Genomic DNA, 23,665 nt, shown 5'->3' with positions numbered 1-23,665 from the left:
GTGGGGTCTTCTGCTGTTGTAGCCCATCCGCCTCAAGGTTGTGCGTGTTGTGGCTTCACAAATGCTTTGCTGCATACCTCCGTTGTAACGAGTTATTTCAGTCAAAGTTGCCCTTCTATCAGCTTGAATCAGTCGGCCCATTCTCCTCTGACCTCTAGCATCAACAAGGCATTTTCGCCCACAGGACTGCCGCATACTGGATGTTTTTCCCTTTTCACACCATTCTTTGTAAACCCTAGAAATGGTTGTGTGTGAAAATTCCAGTAACTGAGCAGATTGTGAAATACTCAGACCGACCCATCTGGCACCAACAACCATGCCACGCTCAAAGTTAATTAATCACCTTTCTTTCCTAATCTGACACTCAGTTTGGAGTTCAGGAGATTGTCTTGACCAGGACCACACCCCTAAAGCATTGAAGCAACTGCCATGTGATTGGTTGATTAGATAATTGCATTAATGAGAAATTGAACAGGTGTTCCTAATAATCCTTTAGGTGAGTGTGTATATACACACATACACATACATACATACATAAATCCACACATATGCATACAGTACATGTAATATACACATACACACACGTTTGTAAAAGTGTGTCTACTATATATGAATGTATAAAGAATGTCCGCAATGAATGTTGTGCAAAAGGCAATTATGTGCAGTATGGAGTGCATAAAGTGTCTTAGTGACTATAAAGTGACCGTGTTAAAGTGACGGTGTGGTGTCTGTGAAGACTTATTGGTCAGTGTTCAGCAGTCTAATGGCCTGGTGGAAGAAGCTGTCCCTTAGCCTGCTCTTTTGGGACCGAATACTGCTGTACCTCCTGTCTGATGGAAGTAGTTTGAAAAGGTTGTGACAGGGGTGACTGGAGTCTTTGATGATCCTCCTCGCTTTCCTCAGGCACTGCTTCCTGTAGATGTCCTGGAGGATCCGCACGTAGTAGCGGATAAAATCAAGTAAAACATTGTATTTAAACAAATTCATAATCACAGTACTAACATTACAGTACAAATGTAGAATTCAAATTAAATTAAATCTTAATAGGATTTAAGCGAGGTAAACGTTAACACAGTGAGCCTTTAGATTGGATCATGTGTAATTAGAAAAGCTATGCGTGTAGGGTTTTCTGTCATCTTATATTTTGTGTTCTTTAAATGTCTAGTAGATTTATTACCTGTAATAAATTACAATAAATTTAAAACATTGTCAGGAGGTGCTACTGTGTAAGCAGATGTCGATGTCATCCAGCCCGGTTGTATTTTGCGTTATTATAAGAAGGAAATGCAGTTGGCTGTTATGATCATCATAATTTTCTTTAATAAATAATGACCCCCATTGTGCTGTGCCACCTCTGGCAAAACCTTATAAAATACAAGAAACATTAAACCAAATTTACAATCACAGTACTAAAAATATAGTCATAAATATAGGCGTTTTTTATTTGCATCGAATTTAGGCAAAGTAAATGTATGCCTTTATATCAAGCCTTTAGATTATATCAAAAGTGGAGACGACGAGATGACATGATCACCTTTATCACAGCCGAAACCAAAGAAATGAATAATTTATTAATGAATTATAAAAATGGTGAGAGTCTGTCTGCTTGCTGTTTTTCCCGCTACATCTATTATCATTAGTCTACTTCGCCGGGACAGAGCGCCGGGAGATTTCCTGAAGCACAAATCTTGGAAATCACTGGGGCATTTTTTTCTAAATAGATGCTATCTTTAATAACTGATGGAGATTTTGAGCTGTATACACACATTTTTGCCTAAACAACTCTTAAAACTACACCTGTGACACAATAACAATAATATTTCGAACATTTTGCAGGCTGCCATTTGAAAAAATGAGAGAATAATGAATAAACCAGTTGTTGGGTAAAAAAAACCCAACCATTTGTAAATTACTCACTACATCTCATATGACCCAACATGAGCAACCCAACAATGTGTTTAAAGTACCTGAAATACTCCAGAACTTAAATACCAATAAACAGATACAGAGATACGTTATAATACCGTTTATACTTTGTACAAATAAAATTGTCAGCTAGTGAACTTGATCTAAACAACATTTAACCAACGTTTTTTTTTTTTTTTTTAACAGTTGTAAAAAAATTTTATTGTACAGTAAATATCAATAGCTCTGGTTCAGATTTTTCATGTTTGTTGTGTAAAGTACTCATATGGAAATTACAATCACTACTGTATTTCTACGATACAACATTTTCGTATGACTAAATTGTATTTTAAAACTGCGGCTAGTGAAAATGTCACTTTGCGCCACCTGGCGGTCATTTCACGAATGACTTTGAAATGCAACCGATTTATTTTGACCGCTGTCCTTTTAACACAGCGGTAAGCGTGGTGGTAATAGCCATTCTGATTGGGTACCTACTGTATGTTGTAATCGTGTGTGTGCTACTCCTTAACTGATTATCATGCAGTTCTGACTTGTTCTGGGTTAAAAGTGATCCATAAAAGTTATTAGGGTCGAATTATTTCTGTTATTGTGAAGTGAGTTCTGACATGAACCTTAAATTTCAGTCGAATTTATGTAAAGCGTTCCAGGTCTGAAAGGGGCTCTAAAGTCATTGTTCCAATTAAAGTACACTTTAGAACAAACACTTTTACAACCTGCCATTGTGCTGTGTGTGTGTGTGTGTGTGTGTGTGTGTGTGTGTGTGTGTGTGAGAGAGAGAGAGAGAGAGAGTGCAATGACTTATTTTCCACCTATTAGAGCATATAGTGGAGGGACAACCTGCATGTCAAGTTATTGATTATAAAAACACACTGACTGTTGACTGTTAAATCATGATTTAGTGCTGTGACAGTAAACGTACAAACCGATGGTGTTAAGTGATTCTGTGCACAAACACACCCCGTTCATACTCTGCTAAACACATCCACTATGGCAACGGTTCAGTAAGTCGTGTCACAGGTGTGTCTCTGACACTGTATTCTCTCTACACAGACAGAGACACTGCTGAATAAATTATGCAAAATAATTTGCATTAGTTGGATGACACTATTGTAAACAGTACATTATAAGAAAAAACATAAATGTTATTTTAAAAAAAATCAGTTAAAAAGTCTTATATTGAAGCTTTTGCAGTAAAATAATGCTTTTTGTTTTTCAGTAAAATTAAATAGGGTTTAGTGTACTATAATCAACACCTTCACATAAATCTTATTGATATAATCAGCTTCATATCAACATGGTAAGGTTAACTTAGTAGAGAAGGGCTGTATTTAAAGGGCTGCTATTAAAGTTATTTACATTACTACTGTATTGTTCAAAGAATTATTCTGCCGACCACAGCTGCAAGTTTATTCCTTGTAAACACCACCGAATTATATTTACTTATGTAGTGTATGAGAACTAACACTGTAGTTAAAACACAGATAGTGTAGAAGATGTGAATTGTCAGTACAGTTAAATGATTATTTAGTGTCGAGTCTGTATTTAAAATTGTGATCTACATTTACTTCATCAGTAGTGATTATAGTGTGACAGAGTTTAATCATTTACATGTGAACAGATTTACTGTATCTACACTCTGAATGGTTACATACAGTATATTTTAAATGAAATTGTTAAAAATGTTAATACTTTTCAGGAATTGATTAAATAATAATTTTTGAAATGGTGTATTTATGTGATTTTTCTTTCTTACAGAGATTAAACCTGTGGTGATTATAAATCCTGATACACAGGTGTTCAGTGGAGAGAGAGTGACTTTCAGGTGTAACATACAGACAGGAGGAGACACTGAGTGGACATACAGCTGGTATAGAGACGGTCACACATTCTACCCATACAGCACAGCACAGGAGTTTACAGGTTATTATTACTCCAGTGGTAAATACACCTGCAGAGGGAGGAGAAGAGACTCTCAGCTCTCACAGATCAGTGATCCTGTTACACTCTCTATATCAGGTGAGTGTGTGTGTTTATTAGTTTTTTTTTGTATGTCTATACTTATTTTAAAAAATAAAGATATGTACAGTACATTATGTAAAATTAAGCAGAATAATTCACCCGATTTAGACTGGAATCAGAATGTTAAAGGTGATAAGTTTGCTGTGATTGGTGGATGGGACACAGATTTTTTTTTTTAGACTTAACTGGCAGGCAGGAAATCTTTAGAGTCTGCAGCAAGTCAATTAAATTGAATTCAGTTTAGTTCTTGTCAATTTTTTATTCATATTTTAGTTGTTATTGTTAAATTATGTGACATCTGTTCATCGTTTCTCGACATGTCCTTATAAGTGAATTATCTATAAAGCTAGGTAAGAACTTAACATCTTGAACTGTTTTTTATTTTTATTTATTTTTTTTTTATTACAGAAAAACCTAAACCTGAGCTCACATCAAGCCCTGAAGGAGACGTCCTGACAGGAAACTCAGTGACTCTGACCTGTACACTGAATGTGCAGTCTGATGGATGGAAGTTTTACTGGATCACACTCACACAGAGCACTGAGACTGAAACTGTAGCACAGTACTACTATTCCTACTACCCCTACTACTCCTACTCTCACAACACCATCAGATCAGTTAGTGTCTCTGATGGAGGTCAGTACAGGTGCAGAGCTGGAAGAGGAAACACAGTCTACTACACACACTACAGTGATGAACTCTGGGTAAATGTTATTGGTGAGTAAGAGACTTTTTGTTAAGTGATTCTGCACAACACTGAACATATAAACAACATGTAAACAGTCGCAAAGTGTAAAGATACAGCACTTTATGATAAACATACTGTAAAATATAATGTCTGCAAAATTAACAGTATTGTGCTGTAAAACAATGACATCAAAAGGTTGTAAATAAACAAATAAAATGATTGATTTACAGTAATATTTAGGGAACCACTCAGTGTAATTTCCGCACTAGTTTGCTCATATACACGTTTGGACACAGATAAAGATACCATGAAGCTAACTGTTTAGCATCAGCATGTTTAATAGAATAAATGAGACGACTATTCCTTTAAATGACTTCCATTTACACTCTGCATTTCCCTCCAAACACTCCAATAGCACGACTCTGTAGCTTTAATTTTTTCAGCGTTGGGTGGTAGAACAACGCTTTAGCATTTAACTTGCAACTCATCCAAAAAAAAAAAACACTTGCACACACAGAAGGTAGAAGGCACATGCACACTGGAGAGAGATGGCATCCGTACTGGAAAGAGAAACGACTCGCACATGGGAAAGATGTCCATCTGCACGTTAGAAGTTAATTGTTCAGTAAAGACAGTTTCACATTTTTTTTTTCAAAAAATTTTTTAAACCTGAGCTCACATCAAACCTTAAAAGAGCAGCACTGACAGAAAACCCAGTAACACACACACACATACACACATTTGAAAATGTGCAGAGCTCAGCTGAAACTCCAGGAGACTTGACTTAGCAGCAATCTGTACATGTTAATTACACCCACATCTTATCTTATGTGAAATGTTTTAAAAATGCCGTCTTTACAGCATTAATTATGTTTGACGTTACATGTGCAGCTTTTCTTATTTCCATATTTTCATTTTTGGTTGCTATGGATATATTTTTTTTTTTATCATATAAGGATGTGAGGAGGCTGTTGACATTTTCTGCTGCTCTAAACAGTCTTGGGTTCTCAGCAGCGCTCACACCTTTGCAGTCATCCACGTCTTCTGGTTGCGTCATGTGGTGATGATGTTGGAGACAGTGATGTCATTAATGTCCTCTCTGATGTAGATAGTCACTGATGTCATGTTCTCCTCCAAGTTAGTGGAATCACCATTAGTTACAGTCTCCCTGAACATGTGCCAGTCAGTGTGATCTAAACAGTCCTGATGTACAGAGACGCTCCTGCTGGGACGTTTGGAGAACCTGACTAGAAGTGTGTGTTAATATAACAGAGATGTGGAGCGAGTACAGGAAATGAGGGCGGGGCCTGGTACACGCCGGGAATGTTTGTGTAAACAAGATCCAGTGTGTTTGCTCGTCTCACTTCAAAGTCCAAGGAAGCCTTGATCTGAGATCTGCATGGCTAAAACCTCTGTCGACAATAAACAGACAATATGTGTTGTGTATTCTGCAGCTTTACTTACAGCCCCATACAGTTCACAAAGCTCCTCCTTAGCTTATCCTTGTTGTACTGCTATGTCTTCAACACTGGATACACAGTGGGCTTAAACATTACAAAGTTTAAAATAAACCTGACGTTTTGAGACACAATTTTGACCTGAAGTTGATTAAAAGTAGCCAAACAAAACCTAAAAAATCTAACATGAGTCTGGCCTTTACAACATCATTTTCCAGCTTTTCCTGAATGCACTATGCCAGTATGTTGTAATCATGTGTGTCCTGCTCCTTAACTGATCCTCATGCAGTTCTGACTTGTTTTGGGTTCAAAGTGATCAATAAAAGTTATTAGGCTTGTCTTATTTTTGTTATTATGAAGTGAGTTCTGACATAAACCTTAAATTTCAGTTGAATTTATGTAAAGCGGTTCTGTCTGAAAGGGGCTCCAAAGTCGTTGTTCCCATTAAATTACACTTTAGAACAAACTTTTTACAACCTGCCATTTTGCTGTTTGTGTGTGTGTGTGTGTGTGTGTGTGTGTGTGTGTGTGTGTGTGTGTGTGTGTGTGTGTGTGCAATTACTTATTTTCCACCTATTCGAGCATATAGTGAAGGGGCAACCTGTGTCATGTCCAGTTATTGATTATAAAAACACACTGACTGTTAAATCATCATTTAGTGCTGTGACAGTAAGCGTACGAACCATGAACACAAACACACACAAACACACACCTTGTTTATACGCTGCTAAACACATCCACTATGGCAGTGACTCAGTAAGTCGTGTCACAGGTGTGTCTCTGACACTGTATTCTCTCTACACAGACAGAGACAATGCTGAGATGCTCTCGTTCTCCAGCTGCACACAGAGACACTGCAAAGTCTTTTGCATAATGAATAAATTATAAAAAGTAATTAGCATTAGTTGGATGACACTATTGTAAACAGTACATTATAAAAAAAAGTAAATCAGTTAAAAACTCTTATAATGAAGCTTTTGCAGTAAAACAATGCTCTTTGTTTTTCAGTGAAATTAAATAGGGTTTAGTGTACTATAATCAACACCTGCACATAAATCTTATTGATATAATCAGTTTCATATCAACATGGTAAGGTTAACTTAGTAGAAAAGGACTGTAAAGGGCTGTTATTAAAGTTACTGTATTTACATTACCACTGTATTGTTTACTCCTTGTAAACACCACAGAATTATATTTACTTATGTACAGTGTATGAGAACTAACACTGTAGTTAAAACACAGATAGTGTAGAAGATGTGAATTGTCAGTACAGTGAAATGATTATTTAGTGTTGAGTCTGTATTTAAAATTGTGATCTACATTTACTTCATCAGTAGTGATTGTTGTGTGACAGAGTTTAATCATTTACATGTGAACAGATTTACTGTATCTACACTCTCAGTGGGTACTAACATGTTGGATTATTTTTTTTTCAATGTTAATACTTACTAATAGTAATAGTTGTTACTTGATTAAATAATTGTTTTTGAAATTGTGTATTTATGTGACTTTCTTTCCCTACAGAGAGTCCTAAACCTGTGGTGATTATAAATCCTGATACACAGGTGTTTAGAGGAGAGACAGTGACTTTCAGGTGTAACATACAGACAGGAGGAGACACTGAGTGGACATACAGCTGGTATAAGAATAATAACACACAGCTACGAGACACAACACAGGAGTTGATCATCAGCTCAGTTAGAGACTCTGACGGGGGTAAATACACCTGCGGAGGGAGGAGAAGAGACTCTCAGCTCTCACAGATCAGTCATCCTGTTACACTCTCTGTATCAGGTGAGTGTGTGAGTTTATCTTATTGCTTGTATATGTAAAGTTTTCACTAGTTTCAGATTTTGTTCCAGATTTTATTGTATATGATTTTTACTCTTATTTTAATGATATCAATAAATTTGATTTGTAAAAAAACAAACAAAAAAATTACTTATTTGCTATCTTAATTGATCTGACAATTTTATTCAGCTATTATATATAAAGTGTTAAAAAAAAGACATTCAGAATGAACTTTTCATCCTAACAATCACAATGATTTTACTGCTGTCAGGATAAAAGAGATGCAGGAATGCCATCATCACATAACTTTAGAGGAACAGCAGAAAGGAAAGATGCAATATACTATACAAACAACTCAAACCAGAAGTTAACAGGACAGAATAAACTTAGTAAATCAGATCAGATACGATATGGTCGAAAAAGGAGGGGAGAAAGGCGTGTTCGAAAGCAGAGAGAGAAAAGGAAAGGCAAGAGTTTAGGAGTGATAGTAGAGACTTTGAATATTAGGACTATGACAGGGAAGTCAAAAGAGTTGGTTGATATGATGCAGAGAAGGAAGGTGGATATACTGTGTGTCCAGGAGACCAGGTGGAAAATTAGCAAGCCTAGAAGCTTAGGATCAGGGTTCAAATTGTTTTACCATGGTGTGGATAGGAAAAGAAATGGAGTAGGAGTTATTCTAAAAGAGGAGTTTGTAAGGAATGTTCCAGAGGTGAAGATAGTATCAGATAGGGTGATGAGTTTGAAGCTGGAAATTGAAGTGGTGATGTTCAATGTTGTTAGTGGTTATGCACCACAGGTAGGATTCTGGAGTGAGTTAGATGAAGTGATACAAAGCATACCTAGAGGTGAGAGAGTGGTGATTGGTGCAGACTTCAATGGACATGTCGGGGAAGGGAACAGAGGTGATGAAAATGTGATGGGCAGGTTTAGTCTTCAGGACAGGAATGTAGAAGAACAGATGGTGGTGGACTTTGCAAAGAGGATGAAAATGGCAGTAGTAAATACTTTCTTCCAGAAAAGGCAGGAACATAGGGTGACATATAAGAGTGAAGGCAGAAGCACTCAGGTCGACTACATCTTGTGTCGACGTTGTAACCTGAAAGAGATCAGTGACTGCAAAGTGTTGGTAGGGGAGAGTGTAGCCAGACAACACAGAATGGTGGTGTGTAAAATAACCCTGGTGGTGAGGAAGGCGAAGAGGACAAAGGCAGAGCAGAGGACAAAGTGGTGGAAGCTGAGAAAGGAAGAATGTTGTGAAGTCTTTAGGGAGTTGAGACAGGCTATGGGTGGTCAGGAGGGGCTTTCAGTTGACAACTACAGCCAATGTGATCAGGGAGACAGGTAGGAGGGTACTTGGTGTATCATCAGGTAAAGGAAAAGTGGACAAGGAGACTTGGTGGTGGAATGAGGAAGTCCAGGAGTGTATACAGGGAAAGAGGCTAGCTAAGAAGAAGTGGGACTCTGAAAGGACTGAAGAAAGTGGACAGTAAGGAGGAAGAGGTAGATTTGTACAGGTTGGTGAGGCAGAGAGATCGAGATGGGAAGGATGTGCAGCAGGTTAGAGTGATTAAAGATAGAGATGTACTGACAGATGCCAGGAGGGTTATGGGAAGATGGAAGGAATACTTTGAAAAGTTGATGAATGAGGAAAATGAAAGAGATCGAAAAATAGAAGACGTGACTGTTGTGGAACAGGAAGTAGCAAATATTAGTAAAAGTGAGGTGAGAAGGGCGTTGAAGAGGATGAAGAGTGGAAAGGCTGTTGGTCCTGATGACATACCTTGGAGGTATGGAAGTGCTTGGGAGAGGTGGCATTATAGTTCCTGACTAATTTGTTTAACAAGATCTTGGAGAGTGAAAGGATTCCAGAGACGATTTTTAAGAAGAAGAGAGTTCCCTTTCAAAGGCTACACTCGATGCTGCGTGAAAACGCTATGGGAACATCTTTCTGTGTTGCCGATTGTGAAGCATGTGTGTATCAAACGCCAAATTTGGGCATATATAACCGGTCAGGTGACGTCATCTGATGAAGCGCACCTGCAGGTTATAAATAGGAGTGAACCGGAAACATTCCTCAGATCTTTTTGTCTTCAGAAACGCATTGTGATTGCGAGTGATGTGTGCAAGCGAATTAAAAAAATATTAAGTCACCGATATGGTGGAGTTTGTTAGGAGATCCATACCTCCGCTCTTTCGGAGCGCGATTTCCACACCATGTAAACCAGCAAAATAAGGAAGTGTTAACTCACCGATATGGCTTAGTTTCAAGCGAGATGTGTCTCTCCGTGTGATGAATCCATCCAGGAGGGGTGATCTTTACACTTACCTTCTCGATTAAAGTGCTTCGTGTGCGGCTCGCATTCTTTACAGAGAAGCTACGGGCCGCAGCGCATTCCTCGGGCTTAAAACGACGTGCATCCGGCAGAGCTGCGAGAGACAGATTTTCCTCCTTTCTTTCTCGTTCTGATCGGATTGGGAAATTCCATGTCCGCTCATCAAGCGCGCCCTGGCGCTTCTTGTGAAATGGGGAGGATAGACATTTTCTCTCGCTTTCGCAGAGGTGAAAATAACCTCCAAGCACTCAAAAAAAGAAAAAAAAATTAGACGACAGGTTTCTGTCGGGTGGCCGGGGGGCAGAGCCTCAATGATGCTCTCTCCCTAATGACGGGTTAACCCTTTTATGGAGTAAGCTTTATTTATCCCGTGTTTTCGTTCCATCGACTTATTTATTTATTTAAATATGGTTGATGTGGAAGCGCGGGGTTATATGATGATGATAGAAGATAGATAGAAGAGACGCTTCCAGGCATCTCTCTCCTGGGACATCATCCTCCCTGAAAAGCTTACACTTTCTTCCAAGCTGTGTAGACTTTTTGGGGTGCAATGGGGAGCGGCATGTAGAATTCCTTTCAAGAATGAAGTGTTCTCCCTGGCACCCACAGGAGATCGGTGTTTATGCTCCGCCACCACGGGTGTTAGCTCTTCGGTTTTTCTCTGCCGTGTTTCAGGATGCCAAACATCTAACAGCCCCCCCCCCCCAACCCCCCGAAGAAAAGACAGGAGGCAGAGTTGGAGGTAGCAGAGCTGAAGATGTTGAGGTTCTCCTTGGGAGTGACAAGGATAGATAGGATCAAGAAGGAGTTCATCAGAGGGACAACCCACGTTAGATGCTTTGGAGATAAAGTCAGAGAGGCCAGATTGAGGTGGTTTGGACATGTTCAGAGGAGGGATGGTGAATATATCGGTAGAAGGGTGCTGAGGTTGCAACTGCCAGGCAGGAGGTCTAGAGGAAGACCAAAGAAGAGATTTATGGATGCAGTGTGAGAGGACATGAAGTTAGTTGGTGTGAGAGAAGAGGATGCAGAAGATAGGGTTAGATGGAGGCAGATGATTTACTGTGGCGACCCCTGAAAGGGAACAGCCGAAAGACAAAGAAAAAGAAGATCAGATCAGATACGAGACCAAGACATGAGAAAATCCTGAGGCTTAAGTAATGAAGCTAATCAGGATAATACTGAACACCTGTGAATACCTAAAACACTCAACAAGAGTGTAATAAAAGTCCCAAGTACCAAACACACCCGGTCTAAGACAAACATACTACAGGCACAGAGCAGTTACCCCTCACGCCTGCCAAAGATTTTAAAATTCCACTGCTGATTGTTTGTTGCTTTTAAGGCACAAATTTTGTGCAGGAAAGTTCAGAGATTCAGACATGATTTATTAAACATGACATGAATGAGCTTTACACTTGCATTAAGTTTAACCCATGTTTCATTAGTGTTTATATGCAGTACATTGTCTACTGAATTGTGAACTGCGTATAAACATCACATCCCTGTATTGTTTAATTACACAGAAATATAAAAGTTCTGTTTATGTCAGAAAGGTAAATTCAGCTCTTCATCATTTCATATTAACAGAAAAACCGTAATGTATGTCTGATGAACACACAGTATGTTAGAAACTCAAGAAGCTTATTTAAAACATAAATCAACAGCGTCCCAACTCACCTCAACTCTCCTGTTTCCACCAAAACTGTTCATCAGTAGCTTTACAGGGTCAATGTATATGGCCGGGCTGCTATAGCCAAACCTTTTGGTTACTCGTGCCAATCCCAAACGTCGGTTTCATTGGTGACAGTAGCGAAAATCTTGGGCTGTAGACAATATGAAACATGTATTGTTTTTTGATGAGTCCACCTTTACTGTCTTTCCCACATCCAGGGTTACGGTGTGAAGAAGCCCTAAAGAAGCGTACCACCCAGACTTTTGCATGCCCAGAGTGAAGTTTGGGGGTGGATCAGTGATGGTTTGGGCTGCAATATCATGTCATTCCTTAGGCCCAATATTTGTGCTAGATGGGTTACTGCCGAGGACTACCGAACCATTCTGGAGGACCATGTGCACATCTCTCTTGGCCTGCACAGTCACCAGATCTAAATAATATTGAGTCACTTTGCGGTGTTTTTGAGAAGCGAGTCAGGAAATGTTTTCCTCCACCAGCATCACATAGTGACCTGGCCACTATTCTGCAAGAAGAATGGCTCAAAATTCCTCTGTCTACTGTGCAAGACTTGTATCTGTCATTCCCAAGACAAATTGATGCTGTATTGGCCGAAAAAGGAGGTCGTACACCATACTAATTAATTATTGTGGTCTAAGACCAGGAGTTTTAGTTTCATTGTTCAACACCTGTACATATAATAAACCACACAATATTGATGAATAGAAGAATCATCATGTAGGGATGTGGTGTTTGTCTAATCTTTGAGATGTTTCCTTTTCGTAACAAATGAATGTGAACATGACTATTACTAGGAGTCTATTATTACAATTATTATATCTGAAACTCAATTAATTGAGAATTAATGCAGGTTTTACAGATGGACATTTCACTGCCCAAGGCCTCCTCCCCGAGAAAGTTGTGGCAATATGTTTGTAAGGAATTGGACCAATTTATTAATTTACATTTTTACAAGCCTTACAGCTTGAGGATGTAATTGTAACCCTTGAGAAATAAATTTGGTTTCTGTTCTCTTCCAGACACTATTGTCAGACAATATAGACCAAAGTTGAAATGAAGCAAGATTTAACTCTCCTCTTTTATAAAATGAAAACAGCTAAGCTTTAGGCAGTACGGCTTCTAAAATCGAGCCTTTAGAATCAGTGGAGAGAAAAAGCCAGGAAAATAAATGTGGGCAATAGGATTACATTGTCTGTGTGGGTGTGCATACACTAAGCAGGGTGAGAGTTACCATAGCAACTGGGCTAAACCACGCCCCTTGCACTCAAACACTCTCAGTAAAGACACAGCCAGGGTTTAGGCTCATACTGGAGCTGATCTTAGGAGTGAGTTTTACCATTTTGCTCAAAAAAGGATGTGTGCACCTACATTTACCTGACCCTACATTTACCTAACTTCAGAATTTTTACAGGAGTTGTCTCTGGTTTTAATTTACCATACTAAACAGATAAAGACTTTAATAACAGGAAAAAAGATGTAGCCTTATTGTTTAGCTAAGACCAAGATCATCACAGGATGAGATTTTATTGTCATTCTGTAGAGCTGATTACTGCAGACACTTAATGATTACTTTTCTCTTGAACTGTGCATCTCCTTTCTAACAGAAAAACCTAAACCTGAGCTCAATTCAGACCTTAAAGGAGCTGCACTGATGGTAAACCCAGTGATTCTGTCCTGTACACTGAAGCCGCAGTCTGCTGGATGGAAGTTTTACTGGATTAAAGACACAGAGAGTAACGAGACTGAGACTGGAACATTTCACTACTTCATCAGATCAGTTAGTGTCTCTGATGGAGGTCAGTACAGGTGCAGAGCTGGAAGAGGAAACCCAGTCTACTACACACACTACAGTGATGCACTCTGGGTAAATGTTACAGGTGAGTAAGAGTAGTACTGTTTTTCAGTAACACGCAGTAAGGTATTTTACTGTATATACACATGCCGAAAATAAATAATCTTCTTCAGTATTATGCTTAAGTGTGAACCAGTAAAGATGAAGTTTAAAAATTTAAACCGTCTAAAGAAAATAAAATTTCCCCAAATTTGAGGTTAGGTTAGGCCTGTATTGTCTGAAAAAAAAAATAAAAGAAATTATGTTTTATGATGTTTATGATGTTTATGATGTTTTATGACAAGAATTCAGTATCATATCCCTATGATTGCTTTAAAAAAAATCAGTGCCCCTTTCTCTGCGGTGGAGGACCCAATGGAAAGTCTGAAGTAAAGGCTGGTGGAAGAACTTCTTGTTCTTACAAAGTTGACCAATCAGAAATGAAAGGAACGCTACCTTCCTGAAAACTCATCAGTTCACCTAATGTCACACTCACATGGGACAAATGTGCAGGAATAATATATTTTCAGTATTCCAACAATACAGACTCGATCAGATCAAGTGTTTATGTGTCTAATATTTACCTATTAAATGGATCATCAAACCAACCATTTACACTCTACTTCTTTTATTCAGACTGAAAAGTCATTATGATCAGGCCTGATTGTTTCAGCCTGTTCCAGCTGAGTGATTTAAATGATGCAGTTTTAATCTGATTAGATTATTATTGTTCCCAGTAGATAAAATAATGCAGAAGTAACTCACTTAATTATCATCATTGCTTGTATCTCATATGCTCTTTGTATAGTTTAAACTATTAACTCCCTTAGATCCTACTACTATTTTTTATTTTAATTTTTAACTTAAATAAACAACAATATAATTTTGCTATGAATGAAAATATAATAACATTAATATAATTATTACCAGGTGAATCTCCTCCAGTGTCATTGATCATCAGTCCCAGCAGAACTCAACACTTTACTGCTGACTCTCTCTCACTGAGCTGTGAGGACCAGAGAGACTCTACTGGATGGACAGTGAGAGGACACACAAATGAGACACTGTACAATTGTCCATCAGTTTCAGGATCTACATGTAACATCAGCTCCCTCTCTACATCACACACTGGAGTTTACTGGTGTCAGTCTGAATCTGTAGCACGCAGTAATTCTCTTAACATCACAGTGCACAGTGAGTCTTTAATCATCTTCACTTCTCAGTAGTTTAATACGCACAACCAGAATTAATATTTACAATTAACAGTTTTGACCTAACTGCCTGTAAAGTTAAATAAGTGAAAGACTCAACATACAAGTACCATCTGCGACAGAGAATCGCCACCTCACAGTATCTACCATGATGTAGCTATGATGTAACAGTATAGGGTCTGAGTATAAAAACTTGTGTGTAAGAGACTGCAGTCAGTAACATGTGAGATAGGAGAGCGCACCGGCTGCTGGTCATCTCAGGGACACTGATGGTGTGATAATACCGCTCTTTACTTATACGAAGGACTGATCACTTGAATCTTGATTGAGTTACTAGATATGTAATTTATTCACTATAGTGCTCATTACAAGAAAAAGAGTAACTTATGATATGCTGTGATTGTTGTTTAAGTTTAAATGTATTCACAAAAAATTTAATTTGATGTTGTGTATTACATGTTCTTTAAAGGATTAATAGAATAGTATGTGTTAGTTAGTTGCGTTAGAAGCTTAGTTAAATAATTCTGTTGTTGTGTTTGTTTACATTTTATTTAACTGGTGTGTTTAAGAAGTAGTGATTTAACTGTTATTTATCAGGAATAGTAATGTACCCTTTTTCTGGTTTTTATTAGGGTTATCGACCTTGCTCTCTCTCCCTCACTTAGTCAAATCTATTTTAAACAATTGTTGTGTAACCTGCAGAGCTGTCAGACACAAGAAGTAAAAGTGATTCCAGAGTTGATTCCCGTGTCCCCTGTAGTTGGCTATGGCTTTTTTTTTAGTTTGAAGCAGAGGCTGATGTGCAAATTCCCAGATAACCCAAAACTGCCATTAGTTACTTTAAATGAGAAATTACATTACATTAGTCTTTTTAGCTCATGTAGTTCATAATTTAATTTCTCTCTGAGTCACACTTCACAATTTTAAAGGTTCACGAAAAACCTCAGAATACAGCTTTAACATATAAACTAAAAATGATGCTTGTATCCTTTAAATGGCAAAATAGGATAATAGCACAATGTAGTGAAGGGAAGTTAGAGCCTGTAGATTATATTAATGTGTTACACAATAAACAGAAGGATATATAGATTTATCAACAATTTAACTGGCGATTAATTACAACACAACATGTAAATTTTTAGGCTTTTTAAAATATAATTTTATTTATCTTTTTTACCACAATCTCTTTCTTGTTGCTTTCATAAATATAACTATTTACATATTTAATCCACATTTGTACATGGGAAAGAGTCTCAGGTCTTTAGTGTTCAGAAGTCCATTGTTACATAAATACACAGCAATGCCACGTTATCTAGCTCTATAAATAGAATACAAGTTTAGATTTTTAATTGTGAGCTAAAATGAGATTGTGAACTAAGTAACTTGGGTAAACATGTAACTGTGGCCAACAGAAATGTAAATGAAGATAATTATTTATTAGAAAAAAACAAACAAAAAGCAACAAAATAAACTTAAAACCTCTGCATGTCTGTCTCAGGTCGATGCTCAGATAATTTATTTAGCTTAGCATGTGTAGCTTTAGCCACTGTCTTACCTGATATGGAAGACAGGCACTCAAAAGAGTTAATCTTCACAAAGCCCCAGGACCTGATGGTATCCCAGGCCAGGTCCTGAGAGCATCACGGTACATCACTGGTAGCACGCTCCTGGTCCATCCAGGATATAGACCACAGACGCTGCCTGCAGAAAGCACGTAGCATCATTCAGGATCATGACCACCCCGCCCGCAGACTCACGTGGTACAGGAGCCCGTCCGTCGCACTAAGAGACTGAAGGACAGTTTCTATCACCAGGCTATTAGAATTCTTAACTCGAATGGATAGCTGAGTGATGAAATAATTACATACTGTACACACCATGTTTCTGGACACTAAAAAACATTTTATGCATTTCATTGTACAAATAATCTTGAACTTGAAGTGCTTATTACAGATTAAATATCAGAATTTTAGACTGTAATTTCCACACATTCCATGATCTTTGGTCATGGTCTTAGAGTTGTTAGAATTATTAGTATTTTATATTAATAATTATACTTACAGTATTGTTAGTACTGTACTCCATGTTAGAATTACACTTGTATTTGAGACACTCTGTGTTCTCAGTGTTGTCTTTCTCTTTCCTACAGATGGTGATGTGATCCTGGAGAGTCCTGTCCATCCTGTAACTGAGGGAAATCCTCTGACTTTACGCTGTTTATATCGAAACACAAACATCTCAGACTCTGGTGCTGATTTCTATAAAGATGGATCAGTTCTCCAGAAGCAGACTACAGGAGAGATGACCATCAGTAGTGTCTCAAAGTCAGATGAAGGTTTCTACCACTGTACACACCCAAAAAGAGGAGAGTCACCGAAAAGCTGGGTTTCAGTCAGAGGTAAGGAAACCAGGTCTACTTACTTGTGTTAGATTTATAGCAATACAGATCATTCTAGTGCATTGTTACTTCTGTATATTTTTTATGTGTTTAATGAACTTAAAGTCTGTGGTTATGTCCTGTGTCTGTATTCATCATTAGCACAGAATTGTGTTGTTTTATATTACAAAGTTACATGATTAAATAAGATAAAAAAAAAGGGTACAGTCTAGTTCAGGATTTGAGGTACATTTTATAAATATCACGAGGAAAAGTGTCGTGTTTAGAACTGCTTTAAACATGTTTTTTTTTCGCACATAATGTGGGTTTGTACATTTTTTTTTGAAAGCACAACCTAGTCAACTAATATAAAATGTAAAATAAGCCTGAGTGAGTGTTAAAGAGTACAAATATACAGTGAGGTCAATAAGTATTTGATCACTCTGTGATTTTGCAAGCTTCCTTACTTAGAACTCATGGAGGGGTCTACAATTTTCAGCATGGGTGCATTTCCACTGTGAGAGACAGAATCTAAAAAGAAAAATCCAGAAATCACATTGTATGATTTTTTTTTACAATTTATTTGTGAATTACTGTGTCAAATAAGGATTTGATCACTTGAGTCAAAAAAAATTATATTTGGTACGGAGGCCTTTGTTAACAATTACAGAAGTCAACCGGGTTCTGTAGTTCTTCACCACGTTTGCACACACTGCAGGAGGGATTGTGGCCCACTCCTCCATACAGATCTTTTCTAGATCTGTCAGGTTTCGGGGCTGTTTCAGCTCGGAGTTTCAGCTCCTTCCAAAGATTTTCTATTGGATTTAGGTCTGGAGACTGGCTAGGCCACTCCAGAACCTTGATATGCTTCCTACGGAGCCACTCCTTGGTTTTCCTGGCTGTGTGCTTTGGGTCATTGTCATGTTGGGAGACCCACCCATCTGTAATGCTCTGACTGAGGGAAGGAGGTTTTTACCCAATACGTCACAATACATGGCCCCGTCCATCCTCTTCTTAATACAGTGCAGTTGTCCTGTCCCCTGTGCAGAAAAACACCCCCAGTGCTTCCAGCTCCATGCTTCACTGTAGATATGGTATTATTAGGATGATACACAGCGGTGACACACGGCGCATGTGGCAGGGCTTACAAGCCATCAGTCACTACAGGACTACATCACCTGCCTGTGACGGTGACGGCTCCCTCCCAGATGTGCTGAACAACTTCTACGCTCGGTTCGACAGGCAGAACGACGTGGCGGTGAGGAAGACCACCCCTTCTCCGAACGACCAGGTGCTGTGTCTCACTACAGCGGATGTGAGAAAAACTCTACGCAGAGTCAACCCACGTAAAGCTGCTGGACCAGACAACATCCCAGGCAGAGTGCTCAGAGAATGTGCTGAACAGCTGGCAGATGTTCTCACCGACATCTTCAACATCTCTCTGAGCAGCGCCGTCGTTTCCACGTGCTTCAAAGCCACCACCATCGTCCCCGTGCCCAAGAAGTCTACTGTGTCCTGTCTCAATGACTACCGTCCCATTGCACTTACACCCACCATCATGAAGTGCTTCGAGCGGCCCGTCATGAGACACATCAAGACCCTGCTGCCCCCCTCACTGGACCCACTGCAATTTGCGTACCATCCTAACCGCTCAACGAACGATGCCATCTCCACTACACTCCATCTTGCCCTCACACACTTGGACAAGAAGGACACATACGTTTGAATGCTGTACATAGTTTTTAGCTAAGCATTCAACACTATCATCCCCCAACAACTGATCGGGAAGCTGAGCCTGTTGGGCGTGAACACCTTCCTCTGCAACTGGATCCTGGACTTTCTGACCGGAAGGCCTCAGTCAGTACGGATCGGGAACTGCACCTCCAGCACCACCACACTGAGCACTGGGGCCCCACAAGGCTGTGTGCTCAGTCCCCTGCTGTTCACACTGCTTATTCACGACTGTGTAGCAACACACAGTTCGAATCACATCATTAAGTTCGCTGATGACACAACCGTGGTGGGTCTCATTAGCAAGAACGACGAGTCAGCGTACAGAGAGAAAGTGCAGAGGCTAACGGACTGCTGTAACGACAACAACCTGTCTCTGAATGTTGACAAGACAAAGGAGATGGTTGTTGACTTTAGGAGGACACGAGGCAACCTCTGTGGAGATTGTCGAAAACACCAAATTCCTGGGTGTCCACCTGGAGAAGGACCTCAACTGGTGCCTCAACACCAGCTCCCTGCACAAGAAAGTCCAACAGCGTCTCTTCTTTCTGAGAAGACTGGGAAAGGCCCAGCTTCCACCGCCGATTCTGACCACCTTTTATCGAGAGCATCCTGAGCGGCTGCATCCCTGTCTGGTTTGGGAATTGTGCCATATCGGACCGCAAAACCCTACAGCGGATAGTGAGGACAGCAGAGAAGATCATTGGGGTCTCTCTCCCCTCTATTGAAGACATCTACACCACACACTGCATCCGCAAAGCCACCAGCATTGTGGCTGATCGGACACACCCCTCTCACACACACTTCACACTCCTGCCATCTGGAAAAAGGTACAGAAGCATTCGGGCACACACATCCAGACTGTGCAACAGTTTTTTTTTTCACAAGCCATCCGTCTTCTTCACAAAAAGGGACTGAACTGATAACCCCCCCCACACACACACACACACACACATATATACACACACATAAACATTATCACTCAGCTTAACTCAACTGCATCAAAACATTGAGACTGGACTGACTAATCAACACAAGCGCAGACACTGACCTACACTACCAAACTATCGTACACACAAATCTGTAAATGCTTCACTGTTTATCTCTTTTGCACAATATTCATTACTTTTTGCACTAATTCCTCAATTCTTGCTGCTGTGTTTACTACCTCAACACCATATTTTATGTTCTGATTTGTTGTTGTTGTTGCACTGTCACTTTGTTGTTGCTCGTTTGCACATTTGCACGAGCACTTTATGTTGTCTGTTGTCTGTAAAACCTGTAGATAGTCTTCCCTAGTTAGTTTTTGTTAATTTATGTTGTAATTTATGTTAGGACTATCTGTCTTGTCTCTGCTAGCCAGCTAACTAGGCCTCTTGGTTAGCTAGTTTAGCTTCTCTGTTAATTTATGTTGTAAGTTTATGTTGCATGTAGCACCTTGGTACTGGAGGAACAATGGTTTCACTGTGTACTAACTGTATATGGTTGAAGTGACAATAAAGCCTACTTGAAGACTTGAAGAAGACTCATCATTCTTCTACCTCCAAACACGGCGAATGGAGTTAAGACCAAAAAGTCTCATCTGAAGGACTTTCTTCCATGACTCCTCTGAATCATCCAGATGGTCCCTGGCAAACTTCAGACGAGCCTGGACATGGGCTGACTTAAGCACGGGAACCTTCCATGCGATGCAAAATTTTAAAACCATGACGTCTTAGTGTATTACTGATAGTAGGCTTGGAAACGATGGTCCCAGCTCTCTTCAAGGCATTGACCAGCTGATTGGGCTGATTCTTCACCATTCTTAGCATCATTGATACCCCATGAGGTGAGATCTACCATGGGGCCCCAGTCCGAGGGACATTTACATCATTAGCCTCTTCCATTTTCTGACAATTGCTCCAAAGGTTGTTCTTTTTTTTACCGAGGTACTTGGCAGTTGCCCCGTAGCACTTTTCAGCTTTGTGAAGGTCTACAATTTTGTCTTTTGTGTCTTTTGACAGCTCTTCGGTTTTACCCATGTTGCTACTTAGACTTTGACTAATTGTGGGGTGCACAGGTGTCTTTATGACAGCTAACGACCTTAAACAGGTGCTACTAATTTAGAATCATAAGCAGAGTGTAGCTGGACTATTTAAAAGCAAAATAACTGGTCTTTCAGGGTCAGAAATCTGGCTGATAAGCAAGTGATCAAATACTTATTTGACACAGTAATTCACAAATAAATTGTTAAAAAATCATACAATGTGATTTCCGGGTTTTTCTTTTTAGATTCTGTCTCTCTCAGTGGAAATGCACCCATGCTGAAAATTGTAGACCCCTCCATGATTTCTAAGTAAGAGAACTTGCAAAATCACAGGGTGATCAAATACTTATTGACTTCACTGTACAGTACATGTGTGTAAACAGTCTTACTTATTAATTACATGATTATAGGGACCTGCTATTTCAGTAACATTTGCCTAACCCTTTAGTAAATATTTTAATATTCTACACTAACAAATTAATAAATAATAATATGTCCGCCTATATATTGTTCAGTTGAAACAAGGATCATCACAGAGACGGCACGTGTTTTTCAGTCTGTCGAGCCTTTTGTGCAGCACGTTAACCTGAACTGTATTTAGTTTCTTTTCGAATTAATCATTTCTAACGGTCTCACAGCAGACCTTACAGCTGCGCTGACAGGAAACTTAGTGACAGTGTAGTTACTATAACTATATACATTACTATTAAACTATTATTCTCAAAACTAAACGTTAATATAATTTTAAGTTAATAGAATCTGAATTTAATCATACTAGGTTTCCCTCCAGCTCCACTGTCAGTACTGAAGATCCTCAGCAGTGTGGTAGCGGCCTCTCCGTATGTGCTGGTGACCATCATTCTGGCAGTGAAATGTTACAGAGCTCGAAGTAAGAACTTACAGTGTTCTTCATTAACCATAAAATTAAACCCTAACATTAAATAAGAGTCTGCTCTAAAGTGTTCATGATTGTGTATTTTACAGCTGAACTTACTGAGGACAACACACCCTACAGAGTGATAGAGGCTGAAGCATCTTTATGAGTCTCAGGTTTTCATATTTTTCATATTTTTATAATCTAACCTCAAAAAAAAAAAATACAGCTTCAGCGGATGAAAGCTTTAAATTAAAACTGTGCTTCCTGATATTTTATTATTTAGGGCCCAAGCACTATAGGGTGCACAGGACCCTCTTGGTTTTCTAAGGATTATAATTTTTTTTCACCCTTTTGGGCTTTTTGGGTGTCTTAACATGCACGAAAACTCATAGCTTTTGCCATTAGGATGCCCGAGAGTCGTGTTGTCCTCAGGGACCCCCATCCAAGATTTTGCTGCATTGCACATACACACTTGCACCTATTCACACGAAACTCAGTACACATTTAGAGCCCATTGAGCCGAAGTCGCAGGGTGCTTGGGCCCGCTCATCGTTGCTTGCAACTATATTTTAGTATGTGTGGTACTTGTATGAATTAATGTTTACTAGAAACTTTACTTTGTGTTTTAGCTAATTGATATTCAATTTGTTTAACTTTAATATTAATTTATAAACTGTAGACAGTATTTACTAAGTTTAGCATCTGCACAGGGATAAATACAGTGGTTTAATGCAATTTAATATTTGTAATAAATAATGTGATTGTGAGGGTTCACCACTAGAGGGCACTGTGTTTGTTTTGTAGTTTTTGTTGGTAGAAGGCACCTGCGGGTGCTCACCTGAACCAGGTAGCTCATTAGTTACGTTATAAATAGCTGGTTGTTCTGGGAAACTGGGTCAAGCATTAGTTTCAGTTCTATTAAGTATGTTTTTTTTTTTTTTGTCTGGTTATGTTCTGTTTAGTTATAGTTGGCATTTGGTTTCTGGAGCTCTTTAAGTTAAGTTTACATCCATCTTAATTTATTATGTCTCTGTGTCTCCTAGCAGGATTAGCCTCTAGGAGAATTAGCCTTTAGTGTTTACCTTCGTGTGAGTAACCTCCTTTGCATGTGTAGTTCTTAGTCTGTATAAATACTAACCAGTGCACTGCTAACCTGCTTAGATCTTTGTCTGTCTAGTCTCCTAGTCTGTCTAGGTACTAACCTGTTTAGCCACTAACCTTTGTAGTTCTTAACCTGTTTTATACCTAGTCTGCTGTGTACCTAGTCTGTTTGTCTCTTGGTCTCTGGCTATTAGACTGTTTAGCAATTAGACTGTTTAGCTACTATCTAGCTTAGCAGCTAATGTGGATAACAGCTAGTAGGCCTAGCCAAGCCTGTCTTGTGTGTGTGTGTGTAGCCCCTTGTAGGTCAAGTCCCTCTTTTAGTCTCCCTTTATAGCTAGTTTGTATGTATTGTATTTGAGTATGTTTAGTTTTAAGTTATGTTCAGTCCCCTGTATGTTTGAGTCTTGTTTTGAGTTCTGTTTATAGCACGCTCCAAGATAAAGCCAACATCCTTTGTTCATGTTTTATTTGGTTTGTTTATTAAAAGGACTTTGTTTGCCATCATCCCACTCTGTGCCTATGCCTCACCTGCAAGCCCACAGTGCTACACCAACAGTTCGTGACAGTGATTTTGTAATGTTTTATGAAGGAAATA

General features: G+C 39.1%; 1 protein-coding gene across 1 annotated transcript; it reads left to right on the top strand.

Moving 5' to 3' along the window:
- Nucleotides 1-763: 763 nt before the first annotated feature.
- On the top strand, nucleotides 764-22,132 carry LOC128520508 (sialoadhesin-like). The gene is made up of 10 exons (XM_053494769.1): nucleotides 764-839; nucleotides 3,685-3,945; nucleotides 4,357-4,665; nucleotides 7,618-7,887; nucleotides 13,518-13,790; nucleotides 14,675-14,938; nucleotides 17,105-17,353; nucleotides 21,628-21,636; nucleotides 21,880-21,978; nucleotides 22,074-22,132. The coding sequence occupies exons 1-10, from the start codon at nucleotides 764-766 to the stop codon at nucleotides 22,130-22,132; spliced, it is 1,869 nt and encodes a 622-aa protein (XP_053350744.1).
- Nucleotides 22,133-23,665: the final 1,533 nt, after the last annotated feature.

This window comes from Clarias gariepinus, chromosome 1 (genome assembly GCF_024256425.1).
Source record: "Clarias gariepinus isolate MV-2021 ecotype Netherlands chromosome 1, CGAR_prim_01v2, whole genome shotgun sequence".
NCBI classification, from domain to species: Eukaryota; Metazoa; Chordata; class Actinopteri; order Siluriformes; family Clariidae; genus Clarias; species Clarias gariepinus.
This window is presented reverse-complemented; position numbering and strand designations above follow the sequence as displayed.

What these genes read in the sequence shown, in the direction of transcription:
- LOC128520508 (XM_053494769.1), top strand. Translation starts at nt 764, where the DNA reads ATGGCCTGGTGGAAGAAGCTGTCCCTTAGCCTGCTCTTTTGGGACCGA. An exon ending in GTACCTCCTGTCTGATGGAA is followed by an intron (nt 840 to 3,684) that starts GTAGTTTGAAAA and finishes TCTTTCTTACAG; the next exon opens with AGATTAAACCTGTGGTGATT. An exon ending in TGTTACACTCTCTGTATCAG is followed by an intron (nt 7,888 to 13,517) that starts GTGAGTGTGTGA and finishes CCTTTCTAACAG; the next exon opens with AAAAACCTAAACCTGAGCTC.